This window comes from Malus domestica, chromosome 05, assembly GCF_042453785.1.
Source record: "Malus domestica chromosome 05, GDT2T_hap1".
Lineage (NCBI taxonomy): Eukaryota > Viridiplantae > Streptophyta > Magnoliopsida > Rosales > Rosaceae > Malus > Malus domestica.
Window position 1 is genome coordinate 40,024,466 of NC_091665.1, and position 25,816 is coordinate 40,050,281.

General features: G+C 38.3%; 3 protein-coding genes and 1 pseudogene across 3 annotated transcripts; all 4 read right to left on the reverse strand.

Moving 5' to 3' along the window:
- Positions 1 to 3,426: 3,426 nt before the first annotated feature.
- On the reverse strand, positions 3,427 to 4,920 carry LOC103435206 (phospholipase A1-Igamma1, chloroplastic-like; annotated as a pseudogene).
- Positions 4,921 to 13,530: 8,610 nt separating this feature from the next.
- LOC103435207 (phospholipase A1-Igamma1, chloroplastic-like) lies at positions 13,531 to 14,686 on the reverse strand. Its single transcript, XM_070821943.1, has 3 exons — positions 14,587 to 14,686; positions 13,891 to 14,494; positions 13,531 to 13,783 (listed from the first exon to the last, which is right to left on the reverse strand). Exons 1-3 carry the CDS (start codon positions 14,684 to 14,686, stop codon positions 13,531 to 13,533), a joined length of 957 nt encoding a protein of 318 aa, XP_070678044.1.
- A 3,244-nt stretch (positions 14,687 to 17,930) lies between these two features.
- Positions 17,931 to 18,890, reverse strand: LOC139196264 (uncharacterized). The gene is made up of 2 exons (XM_070821944.1): positions 18,638 to 18,890; positions 17,931 to 18,460 (listed from the first exon to the last, which is right to left on the reverse strand). Exons 1-2 carry the CDS (start codon positions 18,888 to 18,890, stop codon positions 17,931 to 17,933), a joined length of 783 nt encoding a protein of 260 aa, XP_070678045.1.
- A 2,470-nt stretch (positions 18,891 to 21,360) lies between these two features.
- On the reverse strand, positions 21,361 to 23,145 carry LOC103435208 (phospholipase A1-Igamma1, chloroplastic-like). Its single transcript, XM_008373599.4, has one exon. It carries the CDS (start codon positions 22,989 to 22,991, stop codon positions 21,441 to 21,443), a length of 1,551 nt encoding a protein of 516 aa, XP_008371821.1. The 5' UTR covers positions 22,992 to 23,145; the 3' UTR covers positions 21,361 to 21,440.
- Between the last annotated feature and the right edge of the window lie 2,671 nt (positions 23,146 to 25,816).

The window sequence follows — 25,816 nt, forward strand, 5'->3', positions numbered from 1 at the left end:
TGTGCCCTTTATATAAGCGTAATTTTTTTCTTTCTAAATTAAAAATTTTGGAGTGTACAATGAAATATTTGAAGTGCCAATAACAATACCATAAAAACGATTTTTTTTTTCAATTTTATTATATAATAATGCTATATATTCAAGTCAAATTTTAAGGTTAGATTTTTTGAAGCTTTTTTATTCAGTTTTTTTTTTAATTGCTTTTGATAATTGAGTGAATGTTATGTTTGTAGTTTTATTTATTTATTATTTAATGGTATTTGTAAATCTACAATCAGTGAGTCATAAAGTTTGTTTTCATTTAAGTTATTACATGAGAATCCTCTTGGATAAGGAGCCTGTTTTAAAAAACTATTTTAAGGAGGTGTCATTTATAAATTTTGCACAGGCCCCTGAAATCTTAGAGATGGCCTTGCAATCATACAACTTAATTTATAGGATCCAAAGTTGATATTTATTTGTTATAAATCGGATTACGTCCTTCAGCTCTTCCCATCCACCAGTCATTTTTAGGGTTAAGAAACAAAACCAGCTCGTTGTGTGCATGCCGCAAGCAAGTCCAATGATTAAAGGAATTAAGGAAGAGGCTTGAATCACAGTAAAATTAACAAGCACTTGGCTGGATCGAAAGTCAAGGAATAGGCGCAGTTTCTGCACAAGAAGTTCGCGTGGTCCGGAAGGAGGCTTGCTGCTAATGATCCAGTCCTTCTCAAGAAAGCCCTTTTAGCATTGCTTGCCATCTGATCATGGGAAGCAGACACAATCTGGTAGATTTCCTCAGAACATCAGCAAAAGCATGTGCTTTTGAATGAAGGGGGCCGGCTCTCTTTTTACTCATGCCAGTATTAGCCATGAACTGATTAGCAGACTGCAAAGTGGTCTTCTTCCCCATGTATGTTTCAACACTAAGAAGGCAAGAAATCGCCGTTTACATTACACCAGCGTTACTACCAGTGATCTGGGCAACCCCATTTCTGTCCTCTTTGTGTGAGCGAGCATGCAGTCAGTGAGGCAGCTATCCACGCATACCATGCATATAACTGCATTAAAAAATTAAAGGGATATTTTGGATGCGGTCCTTAATCCTTAACATTCCTTGATTAAAACCTTAATAGTATTCAAAGTTTGATCAAGATCCTTTGACTTTGTACACCTCATTATATTACTATTAATATTTATATTTTTTTATAGTTTTGACATTAATTGTTTGATATTTTATTAAATTTATAATCCTATAAATATAAAATCCCTCATTATAATACTATTAGAAATGGTTACAATAAAAAATTCTAATATTTTGATTGAATAAATGGATAAAAACTATGTAAAAATAAGAAATAATAAATGGCAAAAGAATGTATCCATAGTGTTAAAAAAATTGGTACATTTCACATATAACAAAGTGGTACATTAATAAAGAAGAATGGGTACATTAGAAATAAATTAGGGTACAAATAAAAGATTAAAAATTATGAATACAAATGAATTTTTAAAAATATAGGCGCTAAAAGAAATTAATACATGGGTACAAAATAAAACTAAAAAGAAAATACTACAAATTAAAAAAAAATGTTGCAAATTAAAAGTGGGTACAAAGTAAAAATATAAATATATGATACAAAGTTTAGGCATAAAACATAAATATACCATATGTAATTGTTCTATCATTGATTAAATATATAATGTCACGTGACGGTATACATATGGGTACAAACACAAATAAAACTTTAAAAAATATGGCACAAAAAGAAACTAATTTATGGGTACAAATTAAAAATGAAAAGAAAATTGGTACAAATTAAAAAAGATTTACAAATTAAAAATAGGTACAAACTAAAAATAAAAATATATGATAAAAAATTTAGCCATAAATATAAATATACTAATTGTAACATTATATATTTAAAAATAAAAATATTTTATTATTCAAATAATTAATGATGTTATTAATACCCAAGGACCTTAATCAAAAATTGAAAATGAATAGGATTTTAATCAATGGAGTAACAAAAAGAAGGATGTGAACCTAATTTTCCGAAAATTAAATATATTAGGGTCTTTTCGATTGTGACAAGAACAATTGGAAGTTTTTCCAAATATTTAGTACCATTGTCTCACATGCGTAACTGCAAGTTACGCCAATTAGCATACTGCCTATCCATTTGTGACGAACTGGCTACTATGGATAACAATTAACAATGCAAAAAAGGAAAAGGTGACGAAGTCCATAACCAGAGAAAAATACTAAAATGTTAGAATCTCATAATTCAGATAGACGTACTAGTGCAGAATAGCAATTATTTATTATTTTATGAGGCTAGAAGAACGAGAAAGCTGTGTCTAATAAAATATTTGTTATCCAAGTCTCTTAACATTTTTCCCATTTTGTTGATCCATAATTATGATTTTGTTAGACAAGTCATTATGCTCTTGGAGATAATTGCTAGGTTTCAAAAGTTTAAGTTGTCGCATTGTTAGACAAGTCATTACACATGAGTGGTATTTAGTATTGTTTGTCTGATTGTTTAGGGCGTATTCCGATGCTGCCTAGTTTGTACGAACTGCACTTTTTTTTATTTTTTATTATAGGTTTTGCCTTTGGGCTATCATAGATTCATAGCCTTTATTTGTACTCGTTGCCCCTCTTCGGGTCTTTTATAAAGTTTTCATTTGACCAAAAAAAAATTGTTGTTACCAGGTATGTCAATATATTAAACTATCAAAAACATTGGCATCAATGACTAATTATTAGTTATAGAATGAAATTGCAACAATTAGCCGTCCTTTTATAATCATTTTGTTTTCAAATTTTATTAATTTGTTTGAAAAGTTGAAAATTGAAAACCATTTTGGGAGTACTTCCAATTTTCAAAAAAAAAAAAAAAAAAAGAAAAAGAAAAAAAAAGTGAAAGTTCTTTTTTGACTTTCAGAAAGTAGTCAAAATAAGGTTTCAATTTTCAATTTTTAGTTAAAAAGAAAAAAGAAAACTAAAAGCTGAAATAGTTTTCAAGCTTAGTTTAGAAAACTTTCTTCAAGTTTGCCCTATATGTGTTAATCTGATCAATATGCAGAACTAGGTTCCCAATTGATGCTGTGTCTAGCAATTTGGCATAGGGAGTTTAAGCACGTCCCCAAGCCAATCAATGACTATTTCAAGCTCAGTTGCAGCTGGTGATGCTCTTGCCGAGAAATCATGTGCATTCAGGCGGAATCTGGCAAGCGTTCCAATTGGCCTAAGCATTCCAAAATTAAAATGATGAAGCATAGAGTAAAACACAGAGAACATGGAGGATGCTTAAAAAACAAGGCAAACTTGTAGGCCACTAATTCAAGTTTTTAATCAACCGTCAAAATTTACATATGAATTAAGAACTACATAAAGATTTGTGTGTATTATCTGATGATGATTGCACCATCTCTACTTAATTAAAGAGCATGAGCTTGTGCTTGTGCTTCTATTCTAGGTGAAGGGATGTCTTCGGGGTCTCGTTTCGGTTTAACCCATCTCCCATGAGCGTTTCTTACTAACCCCTTGTGTGGCAATTGGTACCAACATTGTAGGATTCTGAGATCATCCACCAACATGTCACATCCCTTGTTCACCAAGGTAATATCCCTCCTAGCATTTGTCCTAAAAGTAGTTTCTGTACTCAAAAACCCATCCACAAGATGAAGGTAGGTCTCGAGGCTATGAAACCCTGTCAGATTGAACCCGCCACGCTTGAGATAAGGCGAAGAACCAATTTCGAGCTTCAATTCAGCTCCAACATGTGTGTAAACCCAATCCAATGTGCCCGTAAAGTCATCAAATTTTTGAAGACTCTCATTCAAAACAAGCCCAGGAATTTTCGGAACCATGTCTTGTTTAACCACAATCCTCAATGTCTTGACTCCCATTTGGTGTAGCTCTTCCTTGAAGGCAATGTTTCCAACCCTAGGGGCGCCAAAGGAAATTACGCTTATCGGAAGGCCAGGGAGTTTTTCGGCAGCTTCATAGGCATTGAGCAAAGCCAATGCACCTCCCAAGCTATGCCCTGTGATTGTTAGGCTCACTTCTTCACCTTTTGCCTGGTACAACTCCACAAGCCAAGTCACTTCTTTCATGACTTGCTCTGATGCACTAGACCCGTTGTACCTTGTGGTGTCACTCTTGGCAGTGTAAATCCCATGGAACCCATGTTCCACTTTGGCATCTCCACCTCCAATTGGCTCCAATTTCCTTTGCATATCCTCATACCACTCCGATGGTGCTACAGTGCCCCACCACGCCAGCACAATGTCCCTCCTCCCAATCCTCTTAGTCTCCTCCTCATCGCTCACGGCAACATACCCCATCCAGTTGGAATGCTTGCTCCATGTGTCAGCCAAGAGTGACCTTTCCAGCCACTGCGGCATGTCAATGTGTGACATTGCATAAATGTACTTGCTAACATTGTAGCCACTTTTGTCTAGACCCAACACATCAAAGAGCTTGTTTTTGTTGTACCTGCAGCTCCCGCAGTACTCGGAGAAGGAATCGAAATCGAAAGCGTCATACGTTGCTTGTGCAAACTCACCATATTTGACAATCTCTCTTCTTAGCCAAGGGTTCAGAGGGTCCAAAAGACCCTCCCAATCATTTGACCCGTGGATTTCGCGTCATTTTTCGGACATGATGTCTTTCGGAGAAGTTGTGGGAGTTGAATGCATCTCTTCTATGAGGAGATTCCAATTATTAGGGTTAATGTTGTTTCTTTGAGGAATATCTATGTGGAGGTGAAGGGGGTTGGCAAAGGATTTAGCTAGACGGTTGGCTTTGTTTGATGTCTTGGTTTGATGGGGATGATCAAAATCAGCTTCTTGATGATGACTAGCTCGGATTTGGGAAAACCGGGTTGCACTGGGAGTGGCTTGAGAGGCCGGAAGATGGGTGTAAATCATAGTTGATAGCGCTATGGTTGCCTCAATCTGTTGATGCTGCTCAAATTTCTAAACACACTGCTGGAAAATAGGGTCGAACACTAATAGGATGTATTAAGATTGAGTGTTTTACCACTTAAGCTATAAACACCGACAAGTTGAAAATAGAGCTCAGAAGATGGAGGAATTGAGTTTCGAAATTAGAGAAGTGGAAAAGACGGTGAACTAATATTGGAAAATGTTCATTTGTTTGATTGACCATTCGTATTTTATTTAGGCTTGTTCTTGTTGATTGAGACAAATCTCCAAACCTCTTCAAGTTTAGCCTTGCTCAACTTGAAATTATCAAGATTGTCACTCCCAAAACGATGTTCTGGCATTTGGTAATTGTTTTAAATAAGTAAGGTAATATATATGCAGATCATTTAACCTTCAAATTTAGGGACAACATCATTAAACAAAGTAAAAACAACATTAGGTACGGGGAGATATACGTAAGGACCATTTTTGACGTTCAACACGTATGGTGGAATCAGTTCTCAGTTTTCACACTTCCTTTGCACCCCTAAACACGCGAATTCTTGTTAAAAACATTCTAAAGTGGAGGTGTCATGTCAAATATGATGCTATAACTACGATTTAGTGATATGTTTTTACACATTAAAATGGAGGCATCATGTTAAAGTTTAGTGGTCTCATATATAGATGACAAGTTTGATATCTATAGCTAGCTGTGATTGGTCTATTAGATGACCTAACCCAATTAACAAATATAAAAAGAAAAATTTTATTCTGACCCATTTATCATTTTTTTACTACCAACTTATCATTTTTATCTTAAAATTCCTTATGTGCCCAACAATTCCCTTTCTACGCCCAAAATGAAAAAGAACAAAAATAAAAAATAAAAAAAAATTCTAGCAATAGGAAACTCTGACCACCTCATCTCTCCAAATCCCAACCATGTCCAACTTCTACCCCGCTCCGCCACCTCCCCTACCACCCACAATGAAAACCCAAAAGTCTTAGCCACACAACAACTTCTTCCACGCAGTCCTAACATGTATGTCTGAATTTTGTTGAAACTGTCGACTAGTCGAATTTATTTGTATTAGACCATTGATTGTACGATATATGTGTAGAATCACAATTTTAATATTATCATGAATTTAAAAAAAAAAAACATTGTGATGACATTCTTTTGGGTTTTTTTTAAAGGTGGGTTGTTAGGGGATAAGGATTGTTTATACCATACTTGACCAATCCGGAAACTACCGAGCACGGGTCAACGTTATACCGTCAAGGACCCAGAAGAGTTTCCCTCCAACCAGGAGGCCAATCACAGTGCGACACGTGTCGACATCAGAAGCCAATCATAGCGCGACACGTGTCAACATCATAAGCCAATCATAACACGACACATGTCAATGTCAGAACAAAGCTAGAAACTCTCTTCTATAAAAGGAGATCATTCTCTCACAATATGGCTTAATGTCATTTGTACTAAATCATTCACCAGTACTCACTAAAGGAGAACTTGAACCTATGTACTTGTGTAAACCCTTCATAATTAATGAGAACTCATCTACTCCGTGGACGTAGCCAATTTGGGTGAATCACGTACAACTTGTGTTTGCTTCCCTGTCTCTATCCATTTACATACTTATCCACACTAGTGACCGGAGCAATCTAGTGAAGGTCACAAACTTGACATTTTCTGTTGTACCAAAGTCCTCACTGATTTTGTGCATCAACATTTGGCGCCGTCTGTGGGAATCGCACTTATTCCTACTTTCTTCAGCTTTGTTAAGCTGGTTTCCACCATTCGTACACTCTTTTTTGACCAGGTATCCCTCTTCAACATAGGGATGCTCACTCCCTAGAACAAAAGAAGTTTGCTCTTCAGGCTAAAGTCGATGAGCTGGAGGCTTAGAACAACAAGATAGCGATGAAGAATGAGATATTCCAAGAGCAGTATTAGAAGGTCTTCGAGATGCTCCACGAGGCTATATATACTAAAACACACGAGCTCATCACCCATGTGGAAGTCAACCATCAACTGGGTGCCCTCCAACATGGAGGGTCATTTTCCCTTGACATGGGTATTCCTGTTGAGGAGCGAGCTACTCATCGAAATGGCGACTAACATGAGACTTCTCTCAACCCAGCTGCTTCGACCTGAAGCAGGAAGAGTGGAGGAATGCACCTCCTTACAGAAGGAGTGGAAGGATCGAAAGCCGTCTTTTGCGACTGTCGAGACTTCCTAAAGCAACGTCGAGACAATCTCATCCATGTAAGCTTGAAGATCAATGACCCAAGGGTCTCTGAAAGACTCGGTCTCCTCCCATGTCCCAGGTTGACTACCAATTTGGGGAAGGGGCAACAAGTCTTAGAGAAACACGAAGGTATAGAAGACTCAGAGATGTTCCGACAGACAAACCTTGGAAGTCAGTACAGTGAGTCCAGGGAAAAATCACATGCTCTTGATCAAACCTTCCTATTTCCAAAAGGAGATGGAGATTTACGAAAGAAAGTTCCAGTGGTACATGACTCCACTCAGGACCCTCTTATCCTACAAGTTAAGATACCTGATTGGAACCAACCTAGGCCTGGCCTTCTTACAAGGAGGATCCTCGACACCCCTTTTAAGAAAAAACAAATCAGAAGCTTGGCTTACAACTCTATACTGGACAGGAGGACCCGATTGCACACCTTAACCTCTTTGAGTCCACCATGGCATACCAGATGCACACCGACGAAGAGCAATGTCTTCTCTTCCCCTCCACCCTCTTTGGTGGAGCTCTAACTGGTATTGCCGTCTTCCACCTGAGACAGTAGACTCATTTGAGGAATTGAATAAACTGTTTGTTTCTCAACACATTTTCCAGACCGATCGCTTACATTCTACAGATGACTTGTACACTATTTGCCAGAAGCCAGACGAGTCATTACGTATGTATGCTGGCCGCTTCAGCCATGAGTATTCCCGTTATGCCGAGACAGACGACAAGACTGCCCTCAAAGCCTTCACGGCAGGCCTACATGACTGTTTCTTCAAATACATGATCAATGCTAACACTTGGAAGACTTACTTTGAGGTGATGGCGCAAGCTTATAACCATTCCTCTGCCGAGGCAAAGACATACTAAGAGAAACCCCCATCAACCATCCCCTATCAACAAGTGGGGAGGGGAAGCCAGACCTATCCAAATGAGAAGACCTCAACCTTCATCAATGGAGGGCAACTACAATGCTCAAAAGCTTCACACACTCTTGATCAAAATAGTCTGAAGCAAAATCAATTTATGGTGCCAACAAAAGCTTCAACTCCAAAGCTTCACCTACAAAAGCTTTACCTACAAAGCTTCAACTCCAAATCTTCACCTACAAAAGCCTCAACTCCAAAGCCTCACCTACAAAGCTTCAAGCTTCAACACAAAAGCTTCACCTACAAAGCTTCAACACAAAAGCTTCACCTACAAAGCTTCAACTCTAAAGCTTCACCTACAAAGTTTCAACACAAAAACTTCACCTACAAAGCTTCAACTCCAAAGCTTCACCTACAAAAGCTTCAGCTCCAAAGCTTCACCTACAAAAGCTTCACCTACAAAGCTTCAACACAAAAGCTTCACCTACAAAGCTTTAACACAAAAGCTTCACCTACAAAGCTTCAACTACAAATGCTAAAAGCTTCACACACTCTTGATCAAGATAGTGTGAAGCAATATCAATTCATGGTACCCAACAAAGCTTCAACCTCAAAACTTCACCTATAAAGCTTAATATATAAATATATATATATATATATATATATATATATATATATATATTCGGAAATTCGAAAATTCAAAAATTCAAAAATTCAAAAATTAAATAAAAATAAAAATAAAAAGGCCTAGGCCTCATCTTCTTTGGGCCTAACAACTTTCATAACAAATATATATGAAAGAGGAGTTTTAGGCTACCACTTAGAAAGGAAAACAGTGAAGTTTTGTTACTTTGGAAACTTGGCTACTAGCAAGACACCTTATTCGTCAACTCCTTCGACCAAAGACTTGGGGGATTCCTACCATATGCTACTACACATCGGTACTTGGAAGGTTCACGACTACTCAGTGACTTGGATCTTTCAAGTCTCCAACCGAGAAGTTTTCCTCACTCGGGAAATTAATGGAGCACTATCTCAACCTACATGCTTCACTCATAAAGCTTCAACATACAAGCTTTAACAAAAGAAAAAATTCAAAGAATTTAGTGAAGAAGGCTTTGGCGTATTTAACACAATACGTTGAAATGAAGCAAAACTTATTTATTGATATCTCCGATAAGTTACAAATATGTACATATACATGAATCAAAATAAACAAATAAGAGGGAGTTTTCACAAAGGTTGCTTAGGAGAAGTCTCAGTAGTCGGCAGAGCCACAGAAAGAGAATGCACCGGAGGGTGATCATTCGGAGCCTCAGTACTGGGCAGAACCCCAGAAGGAAAAGGCACCAGAGGCTGATCATTTGGAGCTTCATTACGCGGTACAGCCCCAGAAGACGAAGGCAATAAATGCCTTTGGAACAAACCCACAAACCTCTGATGATCAAGTAAAATCTGACCATCAGATTCCTGCAGTTGGTCAAGCTTTCTCTTTATGTTTGTAGCATAGTCATGTGCGAGCCTAAGCAACTATTTATTATCATGCTTGAGCCCTCTAATCTCCTGTTTGAGACTTATCACTTTAGCCGCCAATGATTCAACTTGGCAGGTTCGAGCAAATAGGCGTTGGGCCATATTAGACACAGAACCTACACACCGAACACTGAGAGCCAGAGAATCCTTAACAGCCAACTCATCAAACCGTTTGTAAAGTAGTCTGTTATCTTTGGGAGTAAGAAGGTTCCTAGCCACCACCGCAGCGGTCATATCATTCTTCATCACAGAGTCCCCAACGGTAAGAGGACCAGTAAGGGATAAGAAGGGTGGGCGCCATATGTTGTTTTGAGGAGGCCTGCCTTTTCACCAAAGTTCAAGTCAAAACGACGGTTGGATGAGCTAGACATTTTCAGAAATGATGAAGGAGAAATGAGGTCCAATAAATCTCTGAAGTACGAAAATAAGGGGAAAATTCCTACAAGCAATAACTCTCTGAACGTACTTCTTGCACACAATGGGTGCCCCTATAAAAGAAAGGGCAGTATGGCCGTTTGTTCAAAAATCTTAGAGGCACCACTCTCCGGGTTTCGAGAAGCAGATTTTCCTGAGTAAAATATGTTGACAATCCCCACACGCAACATCAGCTCATTGGGTACCACAGATAACTTTGCCAAAGATCTCTGATAAAGTTTAGATACATAAATTTTGAAGGTCTAGCTACCCTACCATTACCCACAAAGGTAAAGGAACAACACCACTGCTTGATAACTGGAAAGTCCCTATATGTGTCAGCCTTTGTGCTCCGTGGCAAGGAAGACTGGCAAAAATGCCCAACCTTTACTCACATCGAGAAAACACTCCCAACAGGATTACTTGCTCAAAAATCAGAGAGGCACCGCTCTCCGAATCTCGAGACCCAGACTCCCACCAGGATTGCTTTCTAAAAAATCGAAGAGGCACCGCTATCTGAATCTCGAAAGCCAGACTCGCACCAGGATTATTTTCTCAAAAATCGAAGAGGCACCGTTATCCGAATCTCGAAAGCCAAACTTACAACATGATTTCTTTCTCAAAAATTGAAGAGGCACTGCTCTCTAAATCTCGAGAGCCAGATCCCTAATAGGATTGCTTGTTCAAAAATCGAAGAGGCAACGCTCTCCGAATCTCAAAAGCCAGATCCCTAACAAGATTGCTTGTTCGAAAACCGAAGAGACACCGCTCTCCGAACTTCGAGAGCCAGATTTCCTTGGATAAAATTTGTCTTCAATCTTCACACGCAACATTAGCTTTTCAGATACCACATACCATTTTTTCAAAGTACTCTGACAAAGTTAAAACATGTGAATCTTGTAGCTCCCATTACATTGCTATGACCGATAAGGGTAAAGGAATAACGTTACTACTCGCTGTTGGGACAATTCTTATATATGTCAACCTTCATCATCCACAGCCAGGCAGACCTGCAAATAAATAAAAAATGCTCAACTTTTCTTCACATCCGAGAGGGCACTCTCAGTAAAGTCTCTTGAAATACTCAGCTTTTTTTCCCCTCGATAATACCTCTGCAAACAAGCCATACCAAAGCAAGAGTATCTCATATCATCAGGGTTAAAAGCAAGAGTATCCCATATCATGCTTTTTCCATATCTTTTCTTTTGCCCATGATCTTACCTGCAAGACAAGGAGAAAGAAATCAATCAGTCGAAACTTGAAATCAAACTTCCGATCTGGAACTGATTGCCCAGAACCTTTGCCCGGTTGCTCACCTAGCATTGCTCTTGAGTACTCATCTTCAATTGTTGTCAAGGTTGCGAATTCTTTCGACAAATACCTCAGAACAGTTGATACAATATTGGCTCTTTACACTGAAGCTACCAAGTATGGATGAGTCGCTGAAAATAGTACTCTGAAGGATCATTCAAAGGCAAAGGTTGCGCACAACTTCTGCAATGCAAAAGATTGAAGCAGAAGGTTCAACAATGAGCTGGAACAGATCATTATAGCACAACGCCCTCCCTGTAGAACCGCATAATCTAGACGGATGAGTCTAAGTCAAATCCAAGCTCCACATCATTGCCCTATCCAAATAGCTCGATAAGCTTCAACAACCTTTCGCTGACACCGTCACCAAATAACACAGCCTCGCCATGCCACATCCACTACTTTGTCAACAGCAAAAGTATCTCATATCATCAGGGTCGAACGTACTCTAGATTTGATAGACTTGTTTTGACCCTCAAATTCTTGAGTTGGCCTTATACTTTAGAGGAAACTAAAAAACCCTCCAACCCAGTTCAAGAATAAGACTGTGGAAAGTTACTTATTCAAAAGCAAAAGTATCTCATATCATATATTCTCATTTTTCTTCTCTTTATCTTTCTTGCTGCCTGCGAGATAGGGAGAATGAGAACAATCAGCCGGAACTCGAAATCAAACTTCTGTTTTGGGACTAATTGCTTGGGACTTTGATTGCTTACCTTGTCTGTCACCTCCTTCTGCAGATCACTTTGCTCAGAGACTTGGGGGACTCCTACTATAAGGTTTGTATCGCATTTGACCAAGCCCGAAACTACAAGTAGCTTCAAGTGAAATTGATACATTACCTTGTGCATCTCCATTTGTTAAAGATACCACCCCTTAATGGAGGAAAAATACTTCCAGAGAAGATGCCACATCTACCTATGAGACAGATAAGGCAAGTGAAAACAATACCACACTTCGGTACTTAGAAGTTTTGTGATTATTCAGTGGTTTGGATCTTGCAAGTCCTCAACCGAGGAGCTTCCTTCACTCGGGAACTTAGGAGAGCACTGTTTGTACCATACTTGACCAATCCCAAAACTATCGAGCACCAATCAACGTTATACCGTCAAGGACCCAGAAGAGTTTCCCTCCAACCAGGAGGCTAATCACAGCGCGACACGTGTCGACATCAGAAGCCAATCATAGCACGACACGTGTCAACATCAGAAGCCAATCACAACATGACACGTGTCAATGTCAGAACAAAACTAGAAACTCTCTTCTATAAAAGGAGATCATTCTCTCACAATATGGCCTAATGTCATGACGCAATCCTCTTCCTCAAATTATTTCACTATTGAGGAATACATAATACTTTTTGGGAGTGTAAATTAGGGGTGCAACTCGGGCTAGTTGGGCAGGTTGGAAGGTCAACCCAATCATAACCCAACTTTTACAATTAAGGCCCGGGTTCGGGTTGGGTTGCATTCGGGTTCATTTGGGTTCAGATTTAATTGGGTTAAGGTTTACTTGGGTTGCCCAACTTTTTCAAGTTTAATCTTGTAACAACTTAGTTTTCAAGAATTCCTAAAAAAATAAGCCAAGTAAAACGGAATTTTTTTATTTCGATATAATAATCCATGCAAGTGCTTCCTATCAACCAAACAACTTAATTTATAGGATCAAAATTTGATATGTCTTTGTAATAAACCGGATTATCCAACAATCATTTTTAGGGTTAAGAAACAAAACCAGCTCTTTGTATGCATGCCGCAAGTCCGTCCAACGATTAAAAGATGAGGCTTGAATCCCAGTAAAATTAATAAGAACTTAGCTGGCTTGAAAGTCAAGGAATCGACGCAGTTTTGGAGAATGCTTAAAAAACAAGGCAAACATTCAAGTTCTTAATCAACTGTCAAACATTACATGTTAATTAAGCACTACATAAAGATTCAAGTATATCTGATGATGGCTTCATCATCTTTGATTGAAGAGCAGGAGCTTGCACTTGTGCTTCTCTTGTAGGTGAAGGTATGTCTTAGGGGTCTCATTTCGGTTTAACCCATGTCCCATAATCGTTTCTTACTAACCCTTTATGTGGCAATTGGTACCAACATTGTGGAATTCTAAGATCATCTACCAACATGTCACATCCCTTGTTCACCAAGGCAATATCCCTCCTAGCATTTGACCTAAAAGTAGTTTCTATACTAAAAAAACCCATCCACAAGATAAAGGTAGGTCTAGAGGCTATGAAACCCTTGCAGATTGAACCCGCCACGCTTGAGATAAGGCGAAGAACCAACTTCGAACTTCAATTCAGCTCCAATATGTGTGTAAACCCAATCCAATGTGCCCGTAATGTCATCAAACATCTGAAGACTTTCATTCAAAACAAGGCCTGGCATTTTTGGAACCATGTCTTGTTTAACCACAACTCTTAATGTCTTAACTCCCATTTGATGTAGCTCTTCCTTGAAGGCATTGTTTCCCACCCTAGGGGCACCAAAGGAAATTACGTTTATCAGAAGGCCAGAGAGTTTTTCGGCAGCTTCATAGCCACTTCTTTCATGACTTGCTCTGATGCACTAAACCTATTGTACCTTGTGGTTTCACTCTTGGCAGTGTAAATCCTATGTAACCTATGTTCCACTTTGGCATCTCCACTCCCAATTGGCTCCAATTTCCTTTGCATATCCTCATACCACTCCGATGGCATCACGGTCCCCCGCCACGCCACCACAATGTCCTTCTTCCCAATCCTTCTAATCTCATCCCTCCCAATCCTTCTAATCTCCTCCTCATTGCTCACTGCAACATACCTCATCCAGTTGGAATGCTTGCTCCATGTGTCAGCCAAGTGTGACCTCTCCAACCACTGTGGCATGTCGATGTGTGACATTGCATAAATGTACTTGCTAACATTGTAGCCATTTTTGTCTAGACCCAACACATCAAAAAGCTTGTTTTTGTTGTACCTGCAACTCCTGCAGTAGTTGGAGAATGAATTAAAATCGAAAGCGTTATACGTTGCTTGTGTAAACTCACCATATTTGACAATCTCCCTTCTTAGCCAAGGGTGGATAGTGTTCAAAAGACCATCCCAATCATTGGACCCGTGGATTTCGCACCATTTTTCGGATATGATGTCTTTCGAAGAAGTTGTGAGAGTTGAATGCATCTCTTCTGTGTTAGAATTCCTCTGTCCTACATCAGCCAGAAGGCTTGAGAACAAGCCCTTTAAATAGAATTACCTCACTCTAACTAATACCGAGGCCTTTTGTATTAAAACCTCACACCTGACGAATTGAGCAGGTGGCCAAGTGGGGACAATATCAGTGTTGTTGGAGTGAGCCAAGGGACGGACCCATACATCCACGTGAATGGGTGGGTCCCCATTGGCCCCGCGCGAACGAGTGAGCCCCGACTTGGCTCCACGTAGGAGATGCCACGTGAATGAGTGGGTCCACATTAGCCCCGCGCGAACGGGTGAGCCCCGACTTGGCTCCACGTGGTTGTCGATATGTGGAACTCCATGTGTGACACATAAAATGGGGTCTCACATGCGAGGGAGTGTTAGAATTTTTGTCCCACATGGCCGGAAGGCTTGAGAACAAGCCTTTTAAATAGAATTACCCTACACTACCTAATACCGAGGTCTTTTGTATTAAAACCCCACACCTGACAAATTGAGCAGGTGGCCAAGTGGGGACAGTATCGGTATTGTTGGAGTGGGCCTATGGCCCGTCTACCTGAAATTTAAGATTTTGTGAACAAATTCCAATTATTAGGGTTAATGTTGGTTCTTTGAGGAGTATCTATGTGGAGGTGAAGAAGGTTGGCTAGGGATTCAGCTAGACGGTTGGCCAAGAACATCTTCTTGATGAACACTAGCTCGGATTAGGGAAAACCGGGTTGCACTGGGGGCGGCTTGAGTGGCCGAAAGATGTGTGTACACCATAGTTGATAGCGCCATGGTTATCTGGATTTGTTGATGCTGCTCAAATTTCCAAGCACACAGTCGGAAAGTAGTTGTTAAACTCTTGTAATAGATGTATTAGGATTGACTATTGAGTGCTCTACCGCTGAAGCTATGAGCTCCGACGAGTTGGGAATAGAGCTCAGAAGATGGAGGAATTGAGTTTGGAAATGAGAGAATGAGGAATTGTGGGATGACTTATACACAAGCAAATTGTGGAATTAAACAATGAATGTGTCACGCGTGGGACAAAGACTACAACATGGAAATATGCGTACGTTTGATTGACCATAGGTATTTTATTTAGAATTGTTCTTGTTTATGGAGACAAGTTCACTTGCGGGGAGTATAATCTAATCTGTCAAATCTCCAAGCCTCTTCTAGCTTAACCTTGCTCAAGAAGAAATTATCAAGACTGCCACTCCCACAATGATGCATTGGCTGTAGTCTGTACACACGTAAATTTCAGTGGCATTTGGTAATTGTTTGAAATAACGAGGGTAATATGTATGCAGATCATGTAAACTTCAAATTTAGGGACAACATTATTAAACAAATTAAAAATAAAATTAGGCATGGAGAAGAAGTAGGTAATGACTTTATTGGACTTTCAACACGTAGTGGTGGATTCAATTCTCAATTTTCACACTTCCTTCTTGCTAAAAACCTGCAAATTTTTGTTAAAAACATGTGAATTTAAAGTGGAGGTTTCATGTTAAAGAAGCCGTTAGAATTACGATTTAGTGATATATTTTTTTTTACTTTAAAATGAAGGTGTCATGTTAAATTTTTATTGTCTCATATATAGATGGCAAATTTGATATCTAGCTATGATTGGTTTGTTAGATGACTTAACCCAAATATCAAAAATAGAAATTGTTCTTGCACCAATATGAAGTCTTCCTCATTATTTCACTATTGAGGAATACATGATATTTTTTGGGATGTAAATACATAAAACACTAAATTGCACCCAATTGTTAGTTACTACTATTGCACCCGGCACTAAAAGTTAATTTGCGAGATTCTTTTTTCTTTCTATAGTATGCTTTCAAATAAAAAGTAATTTTCACTAACATTAGTGGTTTGCAGAATGGGCAGTACTATCCACACACCTATTTTTATTATCATATCTCTCAAAATTTTCAACAGTCAGATCAAATAAATTGAAGAAAACTAAGAAACAAAAATGAATAAAAGTGTAAATAATAATAATAAAAAAAAATATGTGAATAGCACTACCTTATAAAAGTACAACCAAACAAACAAAACAAGAAAGTAAAAAGCCATTTGACCAAATAAAAAATGAAGAAAAAAAGTCATTCCAATTTGTGAACTTTCAATTTGCTCAAATCATCATCCCAACAAAGCAGGCGCAGAAAGGAAAGAGATCCTCTCTGGATCTCTTTCACCAAAACTCATAGATTAAGTGATTCGGATTCTTAAAATTTGATCCAATGGCCAAAAAGAGATGCCCCTTTTAAAAGTTATAATAATTTTAACCGTTGGATCAAATTTTAAGGACCCGGATCACTTGATTCGTGAACTTTGGTAGAAGAGATCCGAAAATGATATCTTCCGTGCAGAAATACTCAAATCATTTAGTTGACACGTTAGCAATATTTTGAGTAAAGCTTACCGGTTTGATCCAGGCAATACCCTAATTTCTTAATCCAACCAGCAATCTTTTTATAAGCAATAAGAACAAAGTAAACGGCAAATTTTGGTTTCCGAATAACTTAATCCAATTTAATCCAACTAGAAGAGTTCAATAGGCGATAACGCAAAGTAAATTGGAAATTTTGATTTTGGTATAATAGTCGATGCAAGTGCTTCCAATCAACCATATAAAGAGGGGGCTGGGAGAGCGAAAAGTGGAATCGCTTCCTATCAACCATAGAAAGAGGGGTTTGGAAGAGCGAAAGTTGCAATCGCACATACCCCAAATTTGAATGAGCCCCTCATAATTTTTGCCATTTAAAATTTATATGCAATAGTGCTATACATTAAAAATTTTGCCTTAATAGCACTTTAAAATCTCGTTATGCACTCTTTATAAGCGTAATTTTTTTTTCTTTCTAAGTTTAAAAATTTAGAGTGTACAATGAAATATTTGAAGTGCCAATAACAATACCATAAAAATGATTTTTTTTTAATTTTATTATATAATAATGCTATATATTCAAGTCAAATTTTAAAGTTAGAGTTTTTGAAGCTTTTTTATTCAGTTTTTTTAAATTAAACTACTTTTGATTATTTAGTGAATGTTATGTTTATAGTTTTTTTTTATTTATTTATTATTTAATGGTATTTGTAAATTTTCAATCAGTGAGTCATAAAATTTGTTTTGATTTAAGTTATTACATAAGGATCCCTTCGGATAAGGAGCATAATTTAAAAAACTATCTTAAGGAGGTGTCATTTATAAATTTCGAACAAGTCCCCGAAATATCAAAGATGGCCTTGCAATCATACAACTAAATTTATAGGATCCAAAGTTGATATTTATTTGTTATAAATCGGATTACATCCTTCAGCTCATCCCATCCACCAGTCATATTTAGGGTTAAGAAACAAAACCAGCTCTTTGTGCATGCCGCAAGCAAGTCCAATGATTAAAGGAATTAAGGAAGAGGCTTGAATCACAGTAAAATTAACAAGCACTTAGCTGGATCGAAAGTCAAGGAATAGGCAGTTTCTGCACAAGAAGTTCGCGTGGTCCGGAAGGAGGCTTGCTGCTAATGATCCATCCCTTCTTAATGGCTCAAGTTGCACGGGCTCATCGGTGGCGTCATGAGCACAATATATACGTGTTCTTGAATTGTTCATCGTGTCTGGCTCATATTCATTAACGGTTTCATAATCGTACTCATATTCCATAATCATGTTGTGAAGAATGATGCACGTCATCATGATGGATCGAAGCGACACTACATCAAACAATCTGGCAGCACCCCTGACGATCGCCCAGCGAGCTTGAAGGATACCGAAACAACGCTTCACATCCTTCCTGCACTCCTCTTGACATCTTGCAAAGTGTTTTTCCTTTGCACTTCGCGGACGTGGCACTGTTTTGACAAATGTTGACCACCTTGGGTAAATGCCGTCAGCTAGGTAGTATGGCCCGTCGTACATACGTTCATTGACCTCATACATGACTTTTGGTGTATTTCCTTGCAGGACATCGTTGAACACTGGGGATTGGGCAAGGACGTTGAGGTCATTTTGAGCTCCCGGAACCCCAAAAAAAGCGTGCCAAATCTATGTATCAAAAGATGCCACCGCCTCCAAAATGATACATTTTGCTCATTTTCTGTCTCCATAAGCGCCTTGCCATGCACTTGGACAGTTTTTCCACGTCCAATGCATACAATCAATGCTCTCAATCATCCCAGGCAAACCTCGTATCTCGGCCTTCTTCAGAAGCCTTTCCAAGTCTATGTGAGTAGGTTTCTGGAGGTACTCTGCGGTGTAGATAGATTCGATAGCTCCGCAAAACCTCATCAGGGACTCAAGAATAGTTAATTTCCTCATCCTCGCTATCTCATCCACTTGGTCTGCAGATGCTCCATACGCAAGCATCCGCAGCGCAGCAGTAATTTTTTGCTCGGGAAGGTGACCCATAGCACCACAAACATCCTTCTTTTACACAAAGTAAGAATCATGGTTGCAAACAGCAATCATGATTTTGTTGAACAAATGTCGTTCCATTCTAAAACGATGTCTGAAGTACGTATCAGGAAATGCACTATTATGGACAAAATAATCGTCCAACAACTCCTCAGCTCATTGTTGCATGCTTCTATCAAGGTTTCCGGAATGGGTGGGCCTGCATATCTGAGCCACAGCTTGGATGACTCGACGGGAATGTGAGTCTCTAGCCATTCTTACTTCGTCATCTCTCATTCTCCGCTCCTCATCCTCTTCCTTCTCATTTTGGGCTATATAGAGATTGAACATTCCTTCAGATTGGTAAAACAATTATTCCTCTTCTTGATCGATTTCCCACATCATGCTTGAAGAAGAAGACATTGTAAGTAAAAACTATGAATAATGATACAGATTTTGATTTGATGAAGAATGAAGCAGAAACTATGAATAATGATAGAGATATTGAGAAAATTGGTGTGATATTTAAAAGGATGGATGATGGATTATATGGAGGATTCTAAAATGATTAGGTTGTAGATAGTGTCACGTGGCATGCCGTCATTCGTTAAAAATCTGATCGAAATCTATCCTAAAAATTCTAAAAAGATAACGACACGTGGCACGATGGCATTGGATAAAAATCTTATCGAAATCCATCACCAATAATTATCTTTTCGGATAATGACATGTGTCGCAACGAGAACGATTTAAAATCTGATCGAAATCTATCATCAAAGATTATGAAAAGAGAACGACACGTGGCACGATGACATTGGATAAAAATTTTATCGAAATCTATGACCAATAATAGTCGTTTTAGGTAAATGACATGTGGCGCAACGAAAACGATTTAAAATATCTTATCTGAAATTACAAAAAAAATTATTTAGTATTATTTTGTAAAAAAAAAAATTAATAAATATTTTATTGCCTATTGCCAAGGCTATTCAAGTGCAAGGTAGAGATGCAAAAGGCAGTTACTGTTCATTATGACAGTTACTGTTTATAAGGTGGATTGAATAGTGGATTGCCTGAGATAAAAGCTCCAAGAGTGAAGTTGCTCTTACAGCAGCGTTACTACCAGTGATCTGGGCAACCCCATTTCTGTCCACTTTGTGTGAGCGAGCATGCAGTCAGTGAGGCAGCTGTCCACGCACACCATGCATATAACTGCATTAAAAAAATAAATATATTAGGGTTTTTTCGATTGTGACAAAAACAATTGGAAGTTATTCCAAATATTTAGTACCATTCTCTCACATGCATAACTGCTAGTTAACGCCGATTAGGATACTGACTATCCATTTGTGACGAACTGGCTCTTATAGATAACAATTAACAATGCCAAAAAGGAAAAGGTGACAAAGTCCACAACCAGAGAACAATACTAAAATGTTAGAATTTCAGAATTCAGATAGAAGTACTAGTGCAGAATGGCAACTATTTATTATTTTATGGGGCTAGAAGAACGTGAAAACTGTGTCTAATAAAATATTTGTTATCTAAGTCTCTTAACATTATTCGCATTTAGTTGATCCATAATTATGATTTTGTTAGACAAGTCATTATGCTCTTGGAGATAATTGCTAGGTTTCAAAAGTTTAGGTTGTCGCATTGTTAGACAAGTCATTATACCTAAGTAGTGTTTGTCTGATTGTCTGCGCCGTATTCCGCTGCTGCCTAATTTGTATCAACAACACTTTCTTTTTTTTATTATGGGTTTTGCCTTTGGGCTATCATAGGCCTTTATTTGTACTTGTTGCCCATCTTCGGATCTTTTATGAAGTTTTCATTTGACCAAAAAGAAGAAAATTGTCACAGTGTATGTCAATATATTAAACTAACAAAAACATTGTCTAACTAACAAAAACATTGGCATCAATGACTAATATTAGTTATAATATGATATTGCAACACTAAGCCGTCCTTTTATTAGCATTTTGTTTTCAATTTTTTTCCATTTGTTTGAAAAACTGAAAATTGAAAACCATTTTGGTAGTACTTCAAATTAAAATAAAAAATAAAAAATAAAAGTTGACAACCTAAAAGTGAAAGTACTTTTTTGACTTTCAAAACGTAGTTGTCAAAATATGGTTTCAATTTTCAATTTTCAATTTAAAAAAAATGAAAACTAAAAGCTGAAATAGTTTTCAAGCTTAGTTTAGAAAACTTTCTTCAAGTGTGCCATGTATGTGGTTGATCTGATCAATATGCAGAACTAGGTTCCCAATTGATGATGTGTCTAGCAATTTGGCTTAGGGAGTTTAAGCATGTCTCCAAGCCAATACATGACTATCTTTCAAGCTCAGTTGCAGTTGGTAATGCTCCTGCCGAGAAATCCTGTGCATTCAGGCGGAATCAGGCAAGCGTTTTCGGAGATAACCAATAGGCCTAAGCAATCCAAAATTAAAATGACGAAGAACAGAGTAAAACACATAGAACATGGAGGATGCCTTAAAAACAAGGCAAACAAGTAGGCCAAACATTCAAGTTTTTAATCAACTGTGAAAATTTACATGTTAATTAAGAACTACATAAAGATTTGTGTGTATAATCTGATGACAATTGCACCATCTCTACTTGAAGAGCATGAGCTTGTGCTTGTGCTTCTCTTCCAGGTGAAGGGATGTCTTCGGGGTCTCGTTTCGGTTTAACCCATCTCCCATGAACGTTTCTTACTAACCCCTTGTGTGGCAATTGGTACCAACATTGTGGGATTCTGAGATCATCCACCAACATGTCACATCCCTTGTTCACCAAGGTAATATCCCTTCTAGCATTTGACCTAAAAGTAGTTTCTGTACTCAAAAACCCATCCACAAGATGAAGGTAGGTCTCGAGGCTATGAAAGCCAGGCAGATTGAACCCACCATGCTTGAGATAAGGCGAAGAACCAATTTCGAGCTTCAATTCAGCTCCAACATGTGCGTAAACCCAATCCAAAGTGCCCGTAATGTCATCAAACTTTTGAAGACTCTCATTCAAAACAAGCCCTGGCATTTTCGGAACCATGTCTTGTTTAACCACAACCCTCAATGTCTTGACTCCCATTTGGTGTAGCTCTTCCTTGAAGGCAATGTTTCCAACCCTAGGGGCGCCAAAGGAAATTACGCTTATCATAATGCCAGGGAGTTTTTCGGCAGCTTCATAGGCATTGAGCAAAGCCAATGCACCTCCCAAGCTATGCCCTGTGATTGTTAGGCTCACTTCTTCACCTTTTGCTTGGTACAACTCCACAAGCCTAGTCACTTCTTTCATGACTTGCTCTGATGCACTAGACTTGTTGTACCTTGTGGTGTCACTCTTGGCAGTGTAAATCCCATGGAAACCATGTTCCACTTTGGCATCTCCACTCCCAATTGGCTCCAATTTCCTTTGCATATCCTCATACCACTCTGATGGCACCACGGTCCCCCGCCACGCCACCACAATGTCCCTCCTCCCAATCCTCCTAGTCTCCTCATCATCGCTCACAGCAACATACCCCATCCAGTTAGAATGCTTGCTCCATGTGTCAGCCAAGTGTGACCTCTCCAGCCACTGTGGCATGTCGATGTGTGACATTGCATAAATGTACTTGCTAACATTGTAGCCATTTTTGTCTAGACCCAACACATCAAAGAGCTTGTTTTTGTTGTACCTGCAGCTCCCGCAGTACTCGGAGAAGGAATCGAAATCGAAAGCGTCATACGTTGCTTGTGCAAACTCACCATATTTGACAATCTCTCTTCTTAGCCAAGGGTGGAGAGGGTCCAAAAGACCCTCCCAATCATTTGACCCGTGGATTTCGCGCCATTTTTCGGACATGATGTCTTTCGGAGAAGTCGTGGGAGTTGAATGCATCTCTTCTATGAGCAGATTCCAATTATTAGGGTTAATGTTGGTTCTTTGAGGAATATCTATGTGGAGGTGAAGGAGGTTGGCAACGGATTTAGCTAGACGGTTGACTTTGTTTGATGTCTTGGTTTGATGGGGATGATCAAAATCAGCTTCTTGATGATGACTAGCTCGGATTTGGGAAAACCGGGTTGCGCTGGGAGTGGCTTGAGCGGCCGGAAGATGGGTGTACATCATAGTTGATAGCTCTATGGTTGCCTTATCTGTTGATGCTGCTCAAATTTCTAAACACACTGCCGGAAAATAGGACTCTAGTAGTAGATGTATTACGATTGAGTGTTCTACCACTTAAGCTATAAGCACCGACGAGTTGAAAATAGAGCTCAATTAGAAGATGGAGGAATTGAGTTTAGAAATGAGAGAATGAGGAAAAGACGGTGAACTATATACAAGCAACAATGAATGTGTCACGCGCGGGACATTGACTACAACATTGGAAAAAAATGTTCATTTGTTTGATTGACCATTGGTATTTTATTTAGACTTGTTCTTGTTGATTGAGACAAATCTCCAAACCTCTTCAAGTTTAACCTTGCTCAACGGGAAATTATCAAGATTGTCACTCCCAAAACGATGAAGTGGCATTTGGTAATTGCTTGAAATAAGGAGGGTAATATATATGCAGATCATGTAGACTTCAAATTTAGGGACAACATTATTAAACAAATTATAAACAAAATTAGGTACGGGGAAATATACGTAAGGACCATTTTGGACGTTCAACACGTATGGTGGAATCAGTTCTCAGTTTTCACACTTCCTTTGCACCCCTAAACACGCGAATTCTTGTTAAAAGCATTCTAAAGTGGAGGCCACTATAACTACAATTTAGTGATATATTTTTACATATTAAAGTGGAAGCGCCATGTTAAATTTTAGTTGTCTCATATATAGATGACAAGCTTGATATCTATAGCTAGCTGTGATTGGTCTATTAGATGACCTAACCCAAATTAGCTGTGATTGGTTTATTAAACAAAGTAAAATCAAAATTAGGTACGGGGAAATATACGTAAGGACCATTTTGGACGTTCAACACGTATGGTGAAATCAGTTCTCAGTTTCACACTTCCTTTGCACCCCTAAATACGCGAATTCTTGTTAAAAACATTCTAAAGTGGAGGTGCCATGTCAAATAAGACGATATAACTACAATTTAGTGATATGTTTTTATATATTAAAGTGGAGGCATCATGTTAAATTTTAGTTGTCTCATATATAGATGATAAGTTTGATATCTATAGCTAGCTATGATTGGTTTATTAGATGACCTAACCCAAATAACAAAAATAAAAAGAAAAATTTTATTCCGACCCATTTATTATTTTTTTTGCCGCCATCTTATCATTTTTTTATCTTAAAATTATGTATGTGCCCAACAATTTCCTTTCTACACCCAAAATAAAAAAGAATAAAAAATAAAAAATAAAATTCCAACACTAGGAAACTCTGAGCACCTCATCTCTCCAAACCCCATTGACGTCCAATTTCTACCCCTCTCCACCACCTCCCCTACCACCCACAATGAAAACTCAAAAGTCTCAGCCACACAACAACTGCTTCCACGCAGTCCTAACATGTACGGAATCTGTTGAAATTGTCGACTAGTCGAATTTATTTGTATTAGACCATTGATTGTACAATATATGTGTAGAATCACAATTTTAAAATTATCATTAATTAAAAAAATAAAAAAAATGGTCATGACTTTCTTTTGGGTCTTTTTAAAGCTGGGTTGTTAGGGGATAAGGATTGTTGTGGATGGTAAGGGAGGTGGCGGTGGGGGTTTGGTGGAGGTAGAAATTGGGGTAGTTGGAGTTTGGAGAGATGGAGTGCCAAAGTTGCCTATAGCTAGATTAATTTTTAGGAAAACTAATGAAAAAGGCTTGAAAACTTTGAGTTTTAACAATAAGGACAAAATAAATGGTAAAGTGAATAGTATCAAGATTGATTTTGTAATGTAAAAATGTGGTTTTTCGTTAAAGTGAACAGTACCGGGAACTTTTCGTTAAAGTTCCCTTAATTTTTTTGTTTTGTTGTTCTTGTTTGGTTTAGAAAGAGAATTGTTTGACACATTCGGAATTCAAGATAAAAAATAATAAATTGAGTGTAAAAAGAAATCAAATGAATATAAATAAAATTTCCTATATCAAAATTGTTCCTGTACCAATATAAAGTCATGACGCACTCCTCTTCCTCATATTATTTCACTATTGAGGAATACATGATACTTTTTGGGAGTGTAAATAGGGCTGGAAAAAAATCCCAAAAATCCCAAACCAAACCGAAAAAATCCCGAACCCAAACCGAAAAATCCCAAACCAAAATTATCCTGAAAATCGGTAATCCCATCCTGAAAAATACCGAAATAATCGGTATGGGATTGGTTTCCAAATCCCATTTTTTCGGTATTCCCGAAATCCCGAAATGTTTTTTTTCTTTAGCTTTCGGTTCCCACTTCCTAAGTCAAAAGCAGGAGCCTTTTGGCTTCCACTCACAGAAGGCACCAAAATATTATTAAAAAATTGGGAAAGGTACAAATTGGCTCACAGAAGGCACCAAAATATTATTAAAAAATTGGGAAAGGCACAAATTGGCTTTGTGTTTCGATTCAGACTTCCCACCTCAAAAGCAGGAGCCTTTTGGCTCCCACTAACAGAAGGCGCAGAGAGCAGCACTTGAAGCAGAGAGCATCACTCATGGGGCAGAGAACATCACTCTTCATGTTGAGAAGCAGAGAGGAGAAGAGAGAGGAAGGAGTTACTGCCGAAAGCTCTTGAGTTTGGTTTTGACAGCAGCACTCTTCGTGTTGAGAAGCAGAGAGGGCAAAGAGCTACTGCCGAAAGCTCTCTCAAATCTTCGAAGCTCGACCCATATCTTTCTCTTTCCTCTCTGAAGCTTTCTCTGAATTAGGGTTCGAATGAGGATTTATAAATTAGGAATTTACGATTTAGAGCTTTTGATTGTTTTGATTTGGATTTGGATTTCTTGATTAATTTTCT